This window comes from Dicentrarchus labrax, unplaced genomic scaffold (genome assembly GCF_905237075.1).
Source record: "Dicentrarchus labrax unplaced genomic scaffold, dlabrax2021, whole genome shotgun sequence".
NCBI lineage: Eukaryota > Metazoa > Chordata > Actinopteri > Moronidae > Dicentrarchus > Dicentrarchus labrax.
In genome coordinates this window covers 2471411-2485346 of record NW_026136721.1, presented here as the reverse complement: position 1 = coordinate 2485346, position 13936 = coordinate 2471411, and the positions used below count along the sequence as shown (strand labels likewise).

The 13936-nt window shown below is 41.9% G+C and overlaps 1 protein-coding gene across 2 annotated transcripts; it reads right to left on the bottom strand.

Moving 5' to 3' along the window:
* Nucleotides 1-714: 714 nt before the first annotated feature.
* Nucleotides 715-13841, bottom strand: nup133 (nucleoporin 133). Of its 2 annotated transcripts, none has more exons than XM_051385101.1 (25): nucleotides 13590-13841; nucleotides 12591-12706; nucleotides 12358-12461; nucleotides 11981-12214; nucleotides 11686-11856; nucleotides 11376-11531; nucleotides 11079-11149; nucleotides 10732-10879; nucleotides 10499-10649; nucleotides 9787-9944; nucleotides 8897-8988; nucleotides 8621-8784; nucleotides 8365-8459; nucleotides 7462-7686; nucleotides 7255-7377; nucleotides 7064-7163; nucleotides 6302-6565; nucleotides 5464-5597; nucleotides 4958-5155; nucleotides 3234-3369; nucleotides 2994-3112; nucleotides 2259-2339; nucleotides 2090-2154; nucleotides 1901-1989; nucleotides 715-991 (listed from the first exon to the last, which is right to left on the bottom strand). In XM_051385101.1, the coding sequence occupies exons 1-25, from the start codon at nucleotides 13703-13705 to the stop codon at nucleotides 855-857; spliced, it is 3447 nt and encodes a 1148-aa protein (XP_051241061.1). In that variant the 5' UTR covers nucleotides 13706-13841; the 3' UTR covers nucleotides 715-854. The 2 variants fall into 2 exon arrangements, with proteins under 2 accessions (XP_051241061.1, XP_051241062.1); XM_051385102.1 differs by having other exon boundaries at nucleotides 4958-5116; nucleotides 13590-13840.
* Nucleotides 13842-13936: the final 95 nt, after the last annotated feature.

Here is a 13936-nt window from a genome sequence, read left to right as displayed (position 1 = left end):
ACGAAAGTAAACAAGCAGAGCAATGTAGGTTTTATTGTTTTACAGGATTAAAATTAATTAATTAAAAGTAGATTTAATATCTTATTATCTATCTATTATCTACAAAGAGATCTGGATGAATGATTAAAATACAAAGTACAGTTCAAGTACCAAAAGTAAAAGTACAGAATGACCCATTGTAAATTATTATGAATTATGAGCTAATTTAACTACTTTATATACTGCAGGTGAAACATCTTTAATCTTTAATAAGAAAGAATGTATTTGATTATATTTAACATTTCTCATCAAAATCTGCAGGGTAAATAATAAATAATGTAAATAACTGTAGTGGAGTAAAAAGTATATTTTCCTCTTCATTGTAAATATTTTATATATAATTTATGTACAGCAAATAATGAATGACTATAATTTAGCCTATTTAATTATAGTTAATGTCTATTTTTATTACACAATTAGTTATTAATGAAATGCTTTATTCCCTTGTGGTCCTCCATAGGTCTTATTTGACAGTAATAGCTTCTATTTTTGTAGATAAATAATTAATTGTCACAACTAGCTGATCTTTTCTTACACTAATAATACTTATACTTACAAAAATGTACATTTTGTCTCTTATCAGAAACGTCACTAGATGTCAGCAAATGGAAAAAACTCCACTGAGCTGAATCTGAAATCCTCGTGTGGTTTTATATAAAAATACTTCAATCTCGGTACAGAAATAACACATTTATTTAGAAAAAGAGCACAATTCAAACAAATCTTGACTCGTTGGGCTGCAGAGGAAAGCTGAAGTGCAGCAGGTGTTTAATGAGGAGGAGGAGGAGGAGGAGGAGGAGGAGGAGGAGCGGTCGTCACATCTGGGCTTGAAGGTAATGTTCGTAATTGGCTCGGAGGACAAACTCAAAATAAGGTTTTGACTTCAAACTGCTCAACTCTTCCAGATCCAGCAGCTCTTTGACGTCGGGCAGATACGTCTGCAGGGGAACTCCTGAAGAACACACAGTCATTCATTCATTCATTAGGGGACAATATGGAGTCCAGTTCATTTATTAATGATTATTTTGAAGCATATCTGTACGTATACACAGATGATTTTGGATTAATCCAGATAACAAATTGGAGGAAACTGAAGATGATGATTAGAGCCCAAACCAATATGGGTTTTTAAATCTGATTTAGAGGAAAAAGATTCACAGATTCCCGATTTATTTGCGTATAAAATGACAGATTTTGCACCAATATGGCTGCAAAGGTACTCAGAAAGCTGCTTTCTTAAAAAAAACTTTAAGAATATTAACTTTAACGTGTTAATTTAACATACAGGCTACAATTATCAATTCTAGATATGAAGACTGAGGAAAATAAAGAATTAAAATAAAATGAATAGCTAAACATCAGTACTGTTGCTGTAGTTTCTCAGGGTGAGTCTAAGGTTATGTTACAGGCCTGTGCTATTAGTGTTCATTATATATATGATCTTCTTTTGTTTATGATGTTATCAGGAGCCCCCATTAGCTAATACATTACATTAAGAAACCAAAACAGAAAAGACTTTTACATTCAAAACACCACATATTTAAATCATAAATATGATAAAGAGTAGTTTTCCTATATCACCATACACATTATTTTCACATATACACACTTATAAATATTAATTTACACTGAATTCTTGTTGTATCTCTCTTAAGACTTTTGAATTAGCTTTAACAAATTATTATTTATCACAGCTTCATCTAAATTCTTTGACCTTTTTGTGAATGAGAAATAATTACAGCGTGCTATGATTTAGTCATTTTACATCTTAATTAGATTTGTGGATGAAAATAAATCATATGTTTGAATCTTCCCTCACTTGGGTTTATTTTCTCAACGCAGCCTCGTGAACGTTTCTCACCTTCCTGTATGAGTTTGAGGAGGATCTTGACGAAGGTGCTGTCCTTGGCGGCGTCCAGAGGGTCGTCAGTCCCGTCAGCAGACGACCAGCTGGGGGACACGAAGCATCAAAAATCCATCACAGTGACATTAAAGTTTAATTTAAATCTTCTGTATCCAAATAAACACAAACGTGACAGGTGGATCTTACTCGTCTCTCCTGAGCGCTTTGCCGAAGATCTCACATTTCAGCGAGTCGATGTCCACAGCGTCCTCCTGCAACGCACAAAAAAAAAGAAAAAATCCACATAAGTCGACCTTCAATCGCCGTCAAGCTGAACCTCAAACAGAGCAGCGCTCTAAATAAACCAGGAAGTTACCTCGTCGATGTACTCCAGCAGATCCAGAGCCTTTTTGAAGTCGTACTCGTTGGCTCGTCTGTTGTCGTCGCAGATGTACAACTGCAGCGAGGAGGAGACGTTACTGTTAGACTTAATCTGGTTTCAGAAGCGTCAGTGTAAACAGGAAATCTAGTTTCCTTCTCGGTGTTAAAAGGTCCAGAGTGCAGGATTTTAGTAGCATTTAGTGGGCAAGTCTCCTAACCCTGAGACAATAAAGTTAAAGCTGGAAAGTGAAGTTTGGGTGGGAATCTGATCACATGAGGAAGAGGAAGTGACTAGGACTGCATGATGAATCAAAGTATTATTGAAAGTTTCAATGAAAGTAAAATGTGAAACAAACAGCATTATGAAGTTCTGCAGAGCTGCAGAGATTATCTGGACTACAAATCTCCAGATTTAAGAAAACCAACAAAAAAAAAAGAATCATACATTTCATAGGTTTTTTTAGTGAAAATCAAATTTCTTTCCCACTAATCGTACATTTAACTTCCTATAAATTCTTCACAATAAAAGCCTCTGATTGTTGAACGCTTTTATTATGAAGCGGCAAAATCAGGAAGTGTTGGGTGTCGATCAGTAACTTAACATGACTCCTAGACAGCTGACAGCAAACATGAACCAGTAACACAAAGCAGATATCTGAAAGTACAAACAGGGACGAGGAGAGGAACCAAACTTCAGTGTGTGTGTGTGTGTGTGTGTGTGTGTGTTCACCTGTATGAGGTTGTGAGCGCTGAGCAGAGGCATGGTGTCGGGGTTCTGCTGCTTCTCCTCCAGCAGCTGTCGAGGCAAGGTCTCCTGATGAAGCAGGAAGCGCTCCTGCTCCACGATGTCTGATCGGACAGATAAGTGACAGCGTTCAACAGTGCGAACATTTTAGCTTTTAAAAAAATGTCACATCCCGATTCTGTGCGAAGAGAAATTGGTCGTTAAAATTGAATCTTTTGCTTTTACCGTTGACTTTTTTGTTGAGCTCGTCCTCCGGCAGGTTGGAGGCCAGCACGGTGAGCTTACTGAGAGCCAGCAGCGTCTTCTTCTTCACAAAGTAACGCGTCTCCATGTTGGCCTGATTGTAGAGCGTCCTGTGAGCCTGCAGAGAGACGAGACAGCACGTCAGACGCAGCATCGGTGAAACGCTGCGCAGGCTGTGAACGACGCAGTTTAACATTTCAGCGTGAGTGTAGTGTTCAAAATGAGAGACTGATGCTTAAACGTTTTGGGATGACACCTTCTGGTTTAAGGGGTGGAAGAAAACTGCTAAAATACAAACAGGAAGGCCGTACATTGCAGCTTTTCTTTCATCATCGTGAAGAAAACTGAATGAAATTGTTATTTTTAAAAGGTTTAAATTATTTTTTAAGATCTAAACTTTGAAGAGCTGAACACAAGCTCCATTCACAGAGCTTCACTCTCTGATAAACAGCTTTAAAATGTAAAAAAATGACATAATACAGAGACTTCCTGAACTTACTGTCTTCACTATTCGACTGTAACTGTACAGTTTATCAGGTCTAATATTAAATATCCATAATAATATAAAACTGTGAGAACTTTTGAAGATTTTCTTTCTTATTGCAGGAAAGTGAATTCTCATTTTATAGCTTGACAAAGTAAAAAACACACTCAGACTCAGAGTTTAAAACCAGGAAGCCTTTTCTTTCTCTCTCTATGAGTGTGTGTAGGAGAGACAGCGAGAGATGATTATGTGTGTGTCTGTGGCTTTCCTGTGTGTGTGTGTGTGTGTGAGCTTGGTAACTGTAAAGAGGAAGGAAACTGTGTGATGTGTGTGTGTGTGATGCAGAGGCAGTTATATTTGCTGCTGTACGCTGGTTGTTGTGAGCGTCGATATGTTCAACGCTGCTGAAACAGGAAGGAAACGGAGTGATGTGTGTGTGTGGGTGTGTGTTTCTTCTGCTTTACACTATAGCAGCTGTAGATAACGGGGAGGAAAGTGTGTGTGTGTGTGTGTGTGTGTGTGTGTGTGTGTGTGTGGTTCATCTGGCAGCAGCTGTAGGGCGGTGGATGAGTTTCTGTAGGAAAGCAGGAAATAAAAAAGGAAGGAAACAGCAAAGGAAGGAGTAAAACAAGTGAAACTGAAGGAATAAAACAAGAAACAAAAAGTAAAAGGAGGAAAAGAAGGAAGATATGATGGATGGAAGGAAGGGAAATAAGGATAAAAGGGTGGAAAGGAGGAGTATAGAATGAGAGAAGAAAGGAGGAAAGACAGCTGAGAGGAAGGAAAGAAGGTAAAATGGAGATAGGAGGGAAGGACTTACAAAAACGTGGGTAAAAAGGAAGATTAGAAAGAACAAACAAAGGTAAAATGGAGGGAAGGAAGAAGTAAGATTAAATGGGAGGAAGGAAGTAAAGAAAAAAGAAGAAAGGAAGTAAGAAAGAGAGGATGTAGGGAGCCAAAAAGGGGGAGGAAATAAAAAGGGATGAAGATAAATGGTGTAAAGAAGCGACGTCTCTTACTGAGGGAAGTGTAAAAAAAAAAAAAGGAAAGAAGACAGGAAGGAAGTATTGTGTGTGTGTGTGTGTGTGTGTGTTCCTCTGGTATTCTCACAGAGGGTGTGGTTGTGGTTTTGTATTGAAGAGTGAAACAAGTTTTGCGTGTGCGTGTGTGTGTGTGTGTGTGTGTGTGTGTGTGTGTGTGTGTGTGCGTGCGCGCGTCGTACACTGCGGTAGTCGTGGACGTGGATGTGGTGCAGCCAGCTCAGGTGCTGGTGCGACTGGAGGAAACTGGCCAGCTGCTGGTGCTGAGCGGCCGGCTGAGACAGCAGCTTCCCCCTCTTGCCCTTCTCCATGTACCAGCGAAACAGGAAGTCAGCAAAGTTCTGCGGCGGGAAGTGACAAAGAGGAAGTTGGTGAGCAAACTGAAAATAAAAAACATCCCATATCAGTCTGAAAGCTGAGAGGAGTCAGTCACTTATCTGTTTTGTGAGATAAGAACCAAAAATACAGCTGCACTGAACAAACTTTTAATAAAATACACAATAAATTATTATTTTTATCTGTGGGAGAAGACTTTAAACTAAAGACTGAGACCATAAACTCATTAGGAAAGTCTTTACTGAGCTCATAAATCAACTGAGAAGTAATTATAAACTGTGAGAGATTAAAACATTGCTCCACAGCGCTCCTAGTGGTCAAAACCTCTGGTTCTGTGTGTGTGTGTGTTTACCTGGTCTGCAAACTTGGTCATGTAGTGCTGCAGGCGGCTCTGGTTGTCGGTCTGCTCGCACATCTGAACCAGGATGTCGAAGTCACAGTACTTCTCAGCCAGCGCAGCCACCCACTGGTACTGACCCAGATCCACTGCAACACAGAACAACTTCACAGTGACCTGCTCAGATACTTTCTCTGGATCCAACAGCGGCGACATGCTTGGACTTTAAACCTGTGATGTTTGACAGGATCGTCCACCACGTGCAGCGACTTGTTAATGTATTATTGATCTAATTTTTAACAGGTTTTTAAACCTTTCTTTTTAGGGTAAATTGTTCCTTTTAAAACAGTCGAGCATAAACAAAAACAAAAACGTATTTTAATTATAACAGTTTAATTATTATTATTTCATTCTGACAACTTTATTTCCTAATTATTTTATCTTTTAGACGTTTTCACCTCTCAAGGATAATTTTTCTTTAGTAACAGTGATCAGAAAACTTAATTCAGTATAATTTATCATGTGTTAGATTTTTAAAAATGTGTTTATGCTGATTTTGTTCTCATCTAATATTTGATATATTGTTGAATCTGAGTTGTTGTTGATATGAATCTAATTTCTAGTGAAGGTTTAACATCTGCTGTTATATTTGCTGTATTTATTGGTGGTTCTGTAAAATGTCCTGATAATGTGGCCAAACATCGGTTGTGAGTGTTATTAGACTTTTAAAATGACTCATTAAGAGTGTAGCGACAGACAGGAAACAAAAGGTCCCTGCCTGACATCCAACCGTGGTCATTGTTGTCACAGGAACTTTAAACTTCTAAATATCTCCAACAAATCATCCACTTACAGAGCGGGGCCAGCAGCTCGGAGCGGCGCTGGCTGTACTCCATCTCCAGGCTGTTGTAGCGCTCCTGTTGGGCCCCCGGGGGCCTCTGCTGCTGCAGGGACGTCAGCTGGGCCACGTAGCCGCTCAAGTAGATGTCCAACAACGCCACCAGCTGCTCACAAAGGGCGCTGCGCAGCTCTGAGTCGGCGTGCGGGTACACCGTGCGCAGGATGGTCTCGTGCTGGCGGGAGATGACGGTTCGAACGCCTCCGACACCTCCTGACGCTGGAGGAGAAAAAAATAAGATAAATAGACGAGGGATTAATGATTTATTATACTCCCAAAGAGCAGTTTTGTAAGTTGTAATCTAATTTATAGTGTTGGTATAAATAAAGCAATTGTAAAATACGTAAATACACAATATTCATTGTGTTCACATGGACGTGTGCCACAAAGTTAGTGAGTAATAATCATAGATCTAAAACATTTATAAGAGCTCAGGGAGAGAAACACTGAATGTAAACATAACTGCTACATGTGTGTATAAACAGTATGTATTCATACATTAATCAAACATAATCAAGATTATATACTGAAGGACATTTAGGAACATGTAGAGCAAATCCAAAATCCAACTCTGGCAGCTGGAAAATGTAATTTAATGCAATTTCCACAACACATTCTGGTCTTCAGGCGGGCAGTTTTTTTAACGTGCTGTCAGGCTGCAGCGACCTGAAGCTGCTGGTAGGAGAATTAAAGACTCTTTTAATGGGTTAGTTTTACCTGTCCATGGGATGTACTCCGGCTCTGCAGCAGCGTTTTCAGAAGCTCTGTACATCGAGGCTTTGGTCTCCCTGTACTGACCGGCAGCCTGAAGAATGTCCTGCACACACAGATGTTGGTTCGGTTATTTTTACTCGAGTTAGTGTCGGCGCCGTCTTTCACCCCTTCGTGAAATGATGATGGTTTATTACCTTGATGATGTTGTTGACGGTGAGAACCACTTGGGCCCACTGCACCGACTCCACCGGGTTCTCCTTCAGACTGCGCTCCTCCTCCTCCAGCAGACAATCGAACACCGAGGAGATCTGAGACACCTGCGAGCGCACGGAAAACAAAAAGCTTCAGCGCGACCTTCGCACTCGGCGGATAATCACAGCCGAACACGGGCAGACACAAACCTCTCTGAAGAAGACGTCGGCGGCGGTGAGGCTGGGCGGCACGGCGGTGTTGTTCCTCTGCAGCGCGATGCCGATGGCGCGGTTGACCAGCTCGGGGTGTTTGGTGTGTTGGTTCTTCAGCACCATGGCCGCCTGAAGCTTCTCGGCGTGCTCGCACAGCAGCAGGCGCGTTGCCATGGGAGACGAGCGCACAGTCACCTGGCCGAGCCGGTCCAGCAGACCCACCTGACAAAAAGGGAGGACGGTGACTTCATGGATGGAAGTCCAGACGGCATCTTAGCACTCCACCAAAGAGGTTCAAGTTTCAGCCCGGTGAGGGTTCCCACTCTCTTATTGGCTTCAGTTTCTCTTTAACAAATATTTGGCTGCAGCTTAGACGAACAGACAATTCACATTTTCCAGGATATTTGCTCATTTTAATCAATATCCAGGTGTTTCCACGACTGGAAAACTACTCTCTAAATCTCTAAATGTCCAGGTTTTCCAGGATATGTGGGAACACTGCCTGATTGTCTGAAATCTGGCTATTTAAAGGTTTAGTTTGGGTTGTTTGAAGTGGTAGTATGAGGTACTTTTCCGTACTCTAACTACAGTAGACGGCGGTCGGCGTGCCCCCAGTTTGGAGGACAAGAACCAGCACAATAAGCAATGTGCTGGAGCAGCAGCAACATGTATTTTAGTCACCTAAAAAAAGGTGTATAAGTGTGTACACTATATTCAGAATATTTTCACCTTTCCAACGCCACCAGACTGCTTTAACAAAACCAGTGATTTTACCTCGCAGAGAACAGGAGTTGCTAAAACCCAAACTAACACTTTGTCCACGGTGGAGTTGCATTGTGGGCAATGTAAGCTCCAGGTTTGCATGAGGAGGAAGTGGGGTGGGTGTGTGTGTGTGTGTACCTGCAGCAGGAAGTCCATGAAGCAGCCGTGGGCCTTCATCTTGTCCTCCAGCTGGTGGAGGATGATGAGGGAGGTGAGAGGAAATCCGGCGCTCTCTGGAAGAACAAACAGAAATATTTGTATTGAAAATAAATAAATAAATAAAAGATTAGAGTCTGGCAGTATAAGAGACTACGATGCCACAACCTCCAGCTTTCAAACCAGTTCTAAAGAGCAGGTGGATAGACTTTCTCTCCCTCCCCTTCCCCCTCCTCACCGTCGGGGACAGACTCGGCCCAGCGAGGGTCTGAAGCCGGGTAATCGTCCACCAGATCCAGGTTGATTCGGGTCACCATGCCGTCCAGCTCGGCTCCCTCCTCCCCGTCACCGTCAGCGGGGAAGAGCTCGTCAGTGACCGTCTGAGCTCCCACCAGATCATTACTGACACAGGACAGCAGATTTAACTTTTTTTATTTAGGGATTGAATCATTTTATTCTAAATAATAAATTCCAATCCCTTTTTTTTTAAACAAGGATTTTGGAGCCGACGTACCGACAGAACTGCAGGAAAGCCGCCTTCAGGAGTTTGGTTTTGTCCTCCTGAGCTACAGGCTCTGCTCTGGTTGGAGTCTCCATGGCCGAAACCTTTAACACAGAATCAACAACAGAAATGCATTTTACAATCACAGGCGTAATCACATGATTTAGGACCATTTTCTTTGTTTCCTTTAAAAGGTTATATGTGTAAATATATGTATAGAACAATTATTGTAGAGTCTTGGCTCCTAATAACAGTTGTTTTTATCATCTACGTCGGTTAATTAAGGATTTTTTCGACCAAACCAGAGTTTGTGATTGTTGGAACAGTTTTATTTTGTTTCTGTCCACTTTGAATAAAGTTACAATGATCTGCGAGGTAAAAGTACTGTTTTTGTCTCTGGAGTCTGGTGGAGAGTGATAGTGATATTACGGCTGTTTGTGGTTAAACTAAAGGTCTATCTCTGTAGGGATCCTTTCCATAATGCTGTCAGACACTGACAATAACAACCCGAGTCTGTCAGTGTCAGAAACTACTACTGTTAGTGGACGCACTTGGTACACAGGGATTAACATTAGCTTGCACTGCGCCCATTGCAGCTCTTTTCATTAATATTTTGGCATCTAACTCATTGAATTGAGGATTTATTTAGACCAAACCAGCATTAGTTATTGTTGGAAAGACTATTAAAGACAGTTTTATTTAGTTTTCCCATTGTTTTGGGATAAGATGTTGGTGCTCTAGTGCGACATCCAGTGGCAAGTTTCCTTTTTCCTAACTGGACGTCTAGTAAAACTAAATATGAGCTGCCTTTAAATATAAACATAAATCAATAGTCTTCTTGCTCTTTTAGTCTTTCCCCCCCCCCGTGCAGGTGCCGGGCTGCTGCCAGTCTTGAGTTTTACCTCTGGACCTGCAGCCAGCAGGGAGGAGCACAGCGAGTCCTCCATGGTCTCCGGCAGGATGGAGGCGCTCTCCCGACCCACCACCGCCACCAGGCCGCTGTTCTGGGAGAAAAACACCGGCAGGTTGGCACAGCAGCCTCCGCCACGTACTCCATCGCCTGGACAGACAGAGAGGGAAATTAACAGGTCTTTTCTATCGACCTCCTTTTTTAATCCCAAACAAAAAGAAATTCATATATATGGATACATTATTAAACCCACTACAAGGAGATTTTGATGATTTAATGCTGATGCCTCTATAATATGACCTTAAGCCTTAATGTCTGTTTCCAGGTCGGATTTACCTTGAAATCAATAATATGAGGAGGTATAAAAGCTTCTGCTTTTGTCCACAGGGGTCGCCAGAATCAACACAAAATGAAAGTTCCTTGTTTCTGCTTTAAGATACTTTTTTCCCCACGGGTACTCTCTTCATGATCAGTGAACAATACATATAAAATTCTAAAATTTACAAAAATAATTGATTTTATGTCATATTTACTCAGTCGTTATTCTTTGTTATCATCTACTCTGTCGCCTTGTTGTACTAACCTGTAAGATCTTTACTAACTGACATCTTAAGGATAATTTTAAATCATATCTGCTGTAATTCTCCTTTCTATAAAATCATCATCATCATCATTCAGAGATCTCAGAGAGCTTCTTTTCTCACCAGGTGAGTTAAAGCTGATTTTCTCATCAGGTAGTCCTCCCCTGCTGGTTCCCGTCGAACACGCAAACACCAGCTCCTCGTTATACAGGAAGGCGGTGGAGCCGGGAGAGCGCGGCAGCACCAGCCGAGTGGCCTGTAGGGCCTCTTCACTCTGAGGAAGAAAGACATCGCAACATTTTAAATATATCTTCTAAAACTAAATCCACCGCTGCGGCATCAGGATCAGGACTCACGAGGAACGGAGGGTTGTACTTGGTGACTTCCACAGTAAACTGCTCGGAGATTGCGGCTCCGTCGTCCTGCAGGGTGACGAGGCAGAAGTAAGCCAGGCAGGGAGTGTCTGACGGGTGCCAGGCTGCAGCCAAAACCACCAGGCCGGCTCTGAAAACACACAGCACAGACGGCGGCTCAGTTCGGCCTGAGAGATACTCTGTATTTTATATTAGATCCTCATTTTAGTGACGGATTATTATGAGTCTCAAGCTGCCGTTTGTTGATTCTTTTATTATTATTTTCATTCTTAATTTCCACCTACGCTTAAAGTAACACAAAAGACCACGAAAGTCACAAACACACTCACTGGCTGAGCTTCATATCGAGGTACGTCACATTCACTCCCTCCTTCATCTCCTCGTAGTTGCTCTCCGAACCCTGGCGGGAGAGAAATGTTGAGAGATGTTTTCAGATATGAACGTGACAGACGTCTGCAGTCCTGAAGCTTTGAATGATGAACCTAGTTTTAGTTTAGATTTAATATAACTATAATTATATTATGATAACTATAATAATCAGCTGTATACTGCTGTACTGTGCCACTGTGCCGCACTGACTCAGGCTGATACACAGCGTATACCATCACGTGTATCTTCGTACTGACCCAGATGGCGTCTGCGATGCTCTCTGTCAGAGCTCTCTGGGTGTCCCAGCTGAGGATCTGGTGCTCGTAGCTGTCGTCCACCTCCCATTTACTCAGACTGGAGCTGGTTAGCGTGTACAGGCAGCTGGCTCCGCCCACCCACAGCACGCTGTGGAGCTGCAGCAGGAAACAAGAGACAGAGTGAGGTTGGAGCTGTTCACCGTCCGAACTCAAGTAAACCAGCAGCAAGCACGGTCTCTATTGAGGGAATTTAAACACACAAACACATAGATTGTATTTATTTACAGTAGAATCTGTTAGCGTGACTCACTGTGTCGTTGGCTGGCGGCGAGAGGATGCCGAACAGGCTGGAGACACGGCGTCCGATGCCGGAGAGCATCCCCTGACCCTGCTGCAGAGCTCGGTACTGAAGCTTCCCCGAAGAATCTGCACTCGCTCTCAACAGCCGACTCTTCACTGAGGACAAGACGAAGCTTCCTCCCTGAGAGAAGAGAGAAAAGTTCCCCGGGGATGAATTAAAAATAAAAAAAGACTCACGTGGATTCACTGTTAGCTGCTGTATCAGAGTTTGAGGTTTAAATCTGATTTATTGAAGATTCACTGACTCTGACAGCGACAACAAAGTTGCACAGATCTCCCAGGTCCACGTCCGTCTCTGTGTAGTTGCCCTCCTGGGCGAGGCTGGGCCACAAGCGAGCCGTTCCCTCCGCAGCCACCGCCAGGACGGAGATGGACTGAACGCCGGCCGTCTCCAGAGGAGCGGCGGACGCCACGGCCACGAGGTCGGCTGTGTAGTTGTACTCACTGCTGGGCAGCTGGAGCTCCTTACACACCGACAGCTGCAGGAAAAAAACACGCAGAGAGTCGAGCTTTCTTCACACCAAAAGTTTCCCAGAATGCAAGATGACAAACTTGTTGTTTTTGCTACTTGCAGCTTTAGTTTCCGGATGTTTTTTTCGGCAGAAGAGCGACTCAACCGTACCTTGGCCACGGCCGTCTGGCAGATCTTCCAGATGATCAGCTGCTCTCCACAAACCATCCAGGCCCAGCCGCTCTCGTTCACCTTCACCGAGATCTGGTCGTCAGCTAGAAGGACCGACACACACAGAAATGTTCAGCAGCTGGAACGTAAACTCCCCCGGACAGACGACATCAACGAGGGAGGGGGGGGAACTGGAATATATATACACACGACTCCACGTTAAAACTCTTTACCGTCAGCCATCGTCAGAGCCTCCATCACTTTGACAGGCAGCGACGAGCCGAAGGTTTGCACATCGTAGTTGATCGGTTCGGCGCCTGCGTGGCTCTGCAGTCTGGTGGGCGTCGACCTGGTGGCGACGGAGAAACAGTGAATATTCTCGCTCACAAACATACAACCCAATATATTGATCTCCTGAGTTATTGGTGTGTAAATAGTACAGACTCCAACATAAACAACAGGGATAAATACGTGTCCCTTAACTAAATATAAAGTGACTCCAGTATGATTTATTGGAGTTTTTAAAAGCATATTTTTTTATGATTATCGTGATAATGTCGTGTATCACAAATATTCCATGTCTTCTGTATTGATTAATGCTTCCAATATAGCCTCATTAATAATCAATAATAGCAGAAAACACCTCTCAGTGAGCATTACTAGTCAAGAGCTGCCACAACAGTGATCATACAGCGGAACCAACTCCTAAATCTGAACATAATAATAATAATAAAATAATAAAAAAAATATATAATAATAATAATAAAATAAATAATATAATAATAATTAAATTTAATGAATAATATAAATAATAATAAAAAAATTAAATAATATAATAATAATAAAATAATAGTAATATAATAATAATAAATAATAATAAAATATTAATAATAATACAAATAATATAAACAACAATAATAAATTAATTAAAATAATAATAATAAAAACAACAATAATAAAATAATAATAATAACAATAATAATAATAATAATAATAATAAAATAATAATAATAATAATAAAATAATAATAATAATAACAATAATATAAAATAATAATAAATTAATTAAAATAATAATAATAATAAAATAATAATAAAATAACAACAACAATAATAACAATAACAATAATAATAATAATAACAACAATAATAAATGTAGGCCTGCTGCATTAGATCGATAAGTATCGATAAGGTCTCTAACTCCAATAGAACCAGGGTCCCGGTCGCACTCGCCTCGCCGACAGAGGCGTCCTCCGCGGGGAGAACATCAGACCGGAGGCGCTCTTCCTCCCGGTGGTCCGACCCGGCTGCCGTCGGCCGGAGCTCGGGGCGGTGCGGGGGCTGAACATGCCTGCTGTGGTTGCCCCGGGTTACACCGATTAACGGTGGAAGAAGACGTGTTGAGGTTAAATCCGTGAGAGTCGAACCGGAGCCGCCAAACCGCCGAACCGTACAGACACAACGCGCGCTGCTGTCGCTGGACATATACGTCAGAAAGCCACGCCCACCGGAAAAACGGAAGTTTAAAAATAAACATTTAACATTTTTAAATTAGTTTTTAATAACATAACATCAAAAAG

What these genes read in the sequence shown, in the direction of transcription:
- nup133 (XM_051385101.1), bottom strand. Translation starts at nt 13,705, where the DNA reads ATGTTCAGCCCCCGCACCGCCCCGAGCTCCGGCCGACGGCAGCCGGGT. An exon ending in ACTTTGTTGTCGCTGTCAGA is followed by an intron (nt 11,857 to 11,980) that starts GTCAGTGAATCT and finishes CTCTTCTCTCAG; the next exon opens with GGAGGAAGCTTCGTCTTGTC. An exon ending in CCGTCAACAACATCATCAAG is followed by an intron (nt 7,164 to 7,254) that starts GTAATAAACCAT and finishes CTGTGTGTGCAG; the next exon opens with GACATTCTTCAGGCTGCCGG.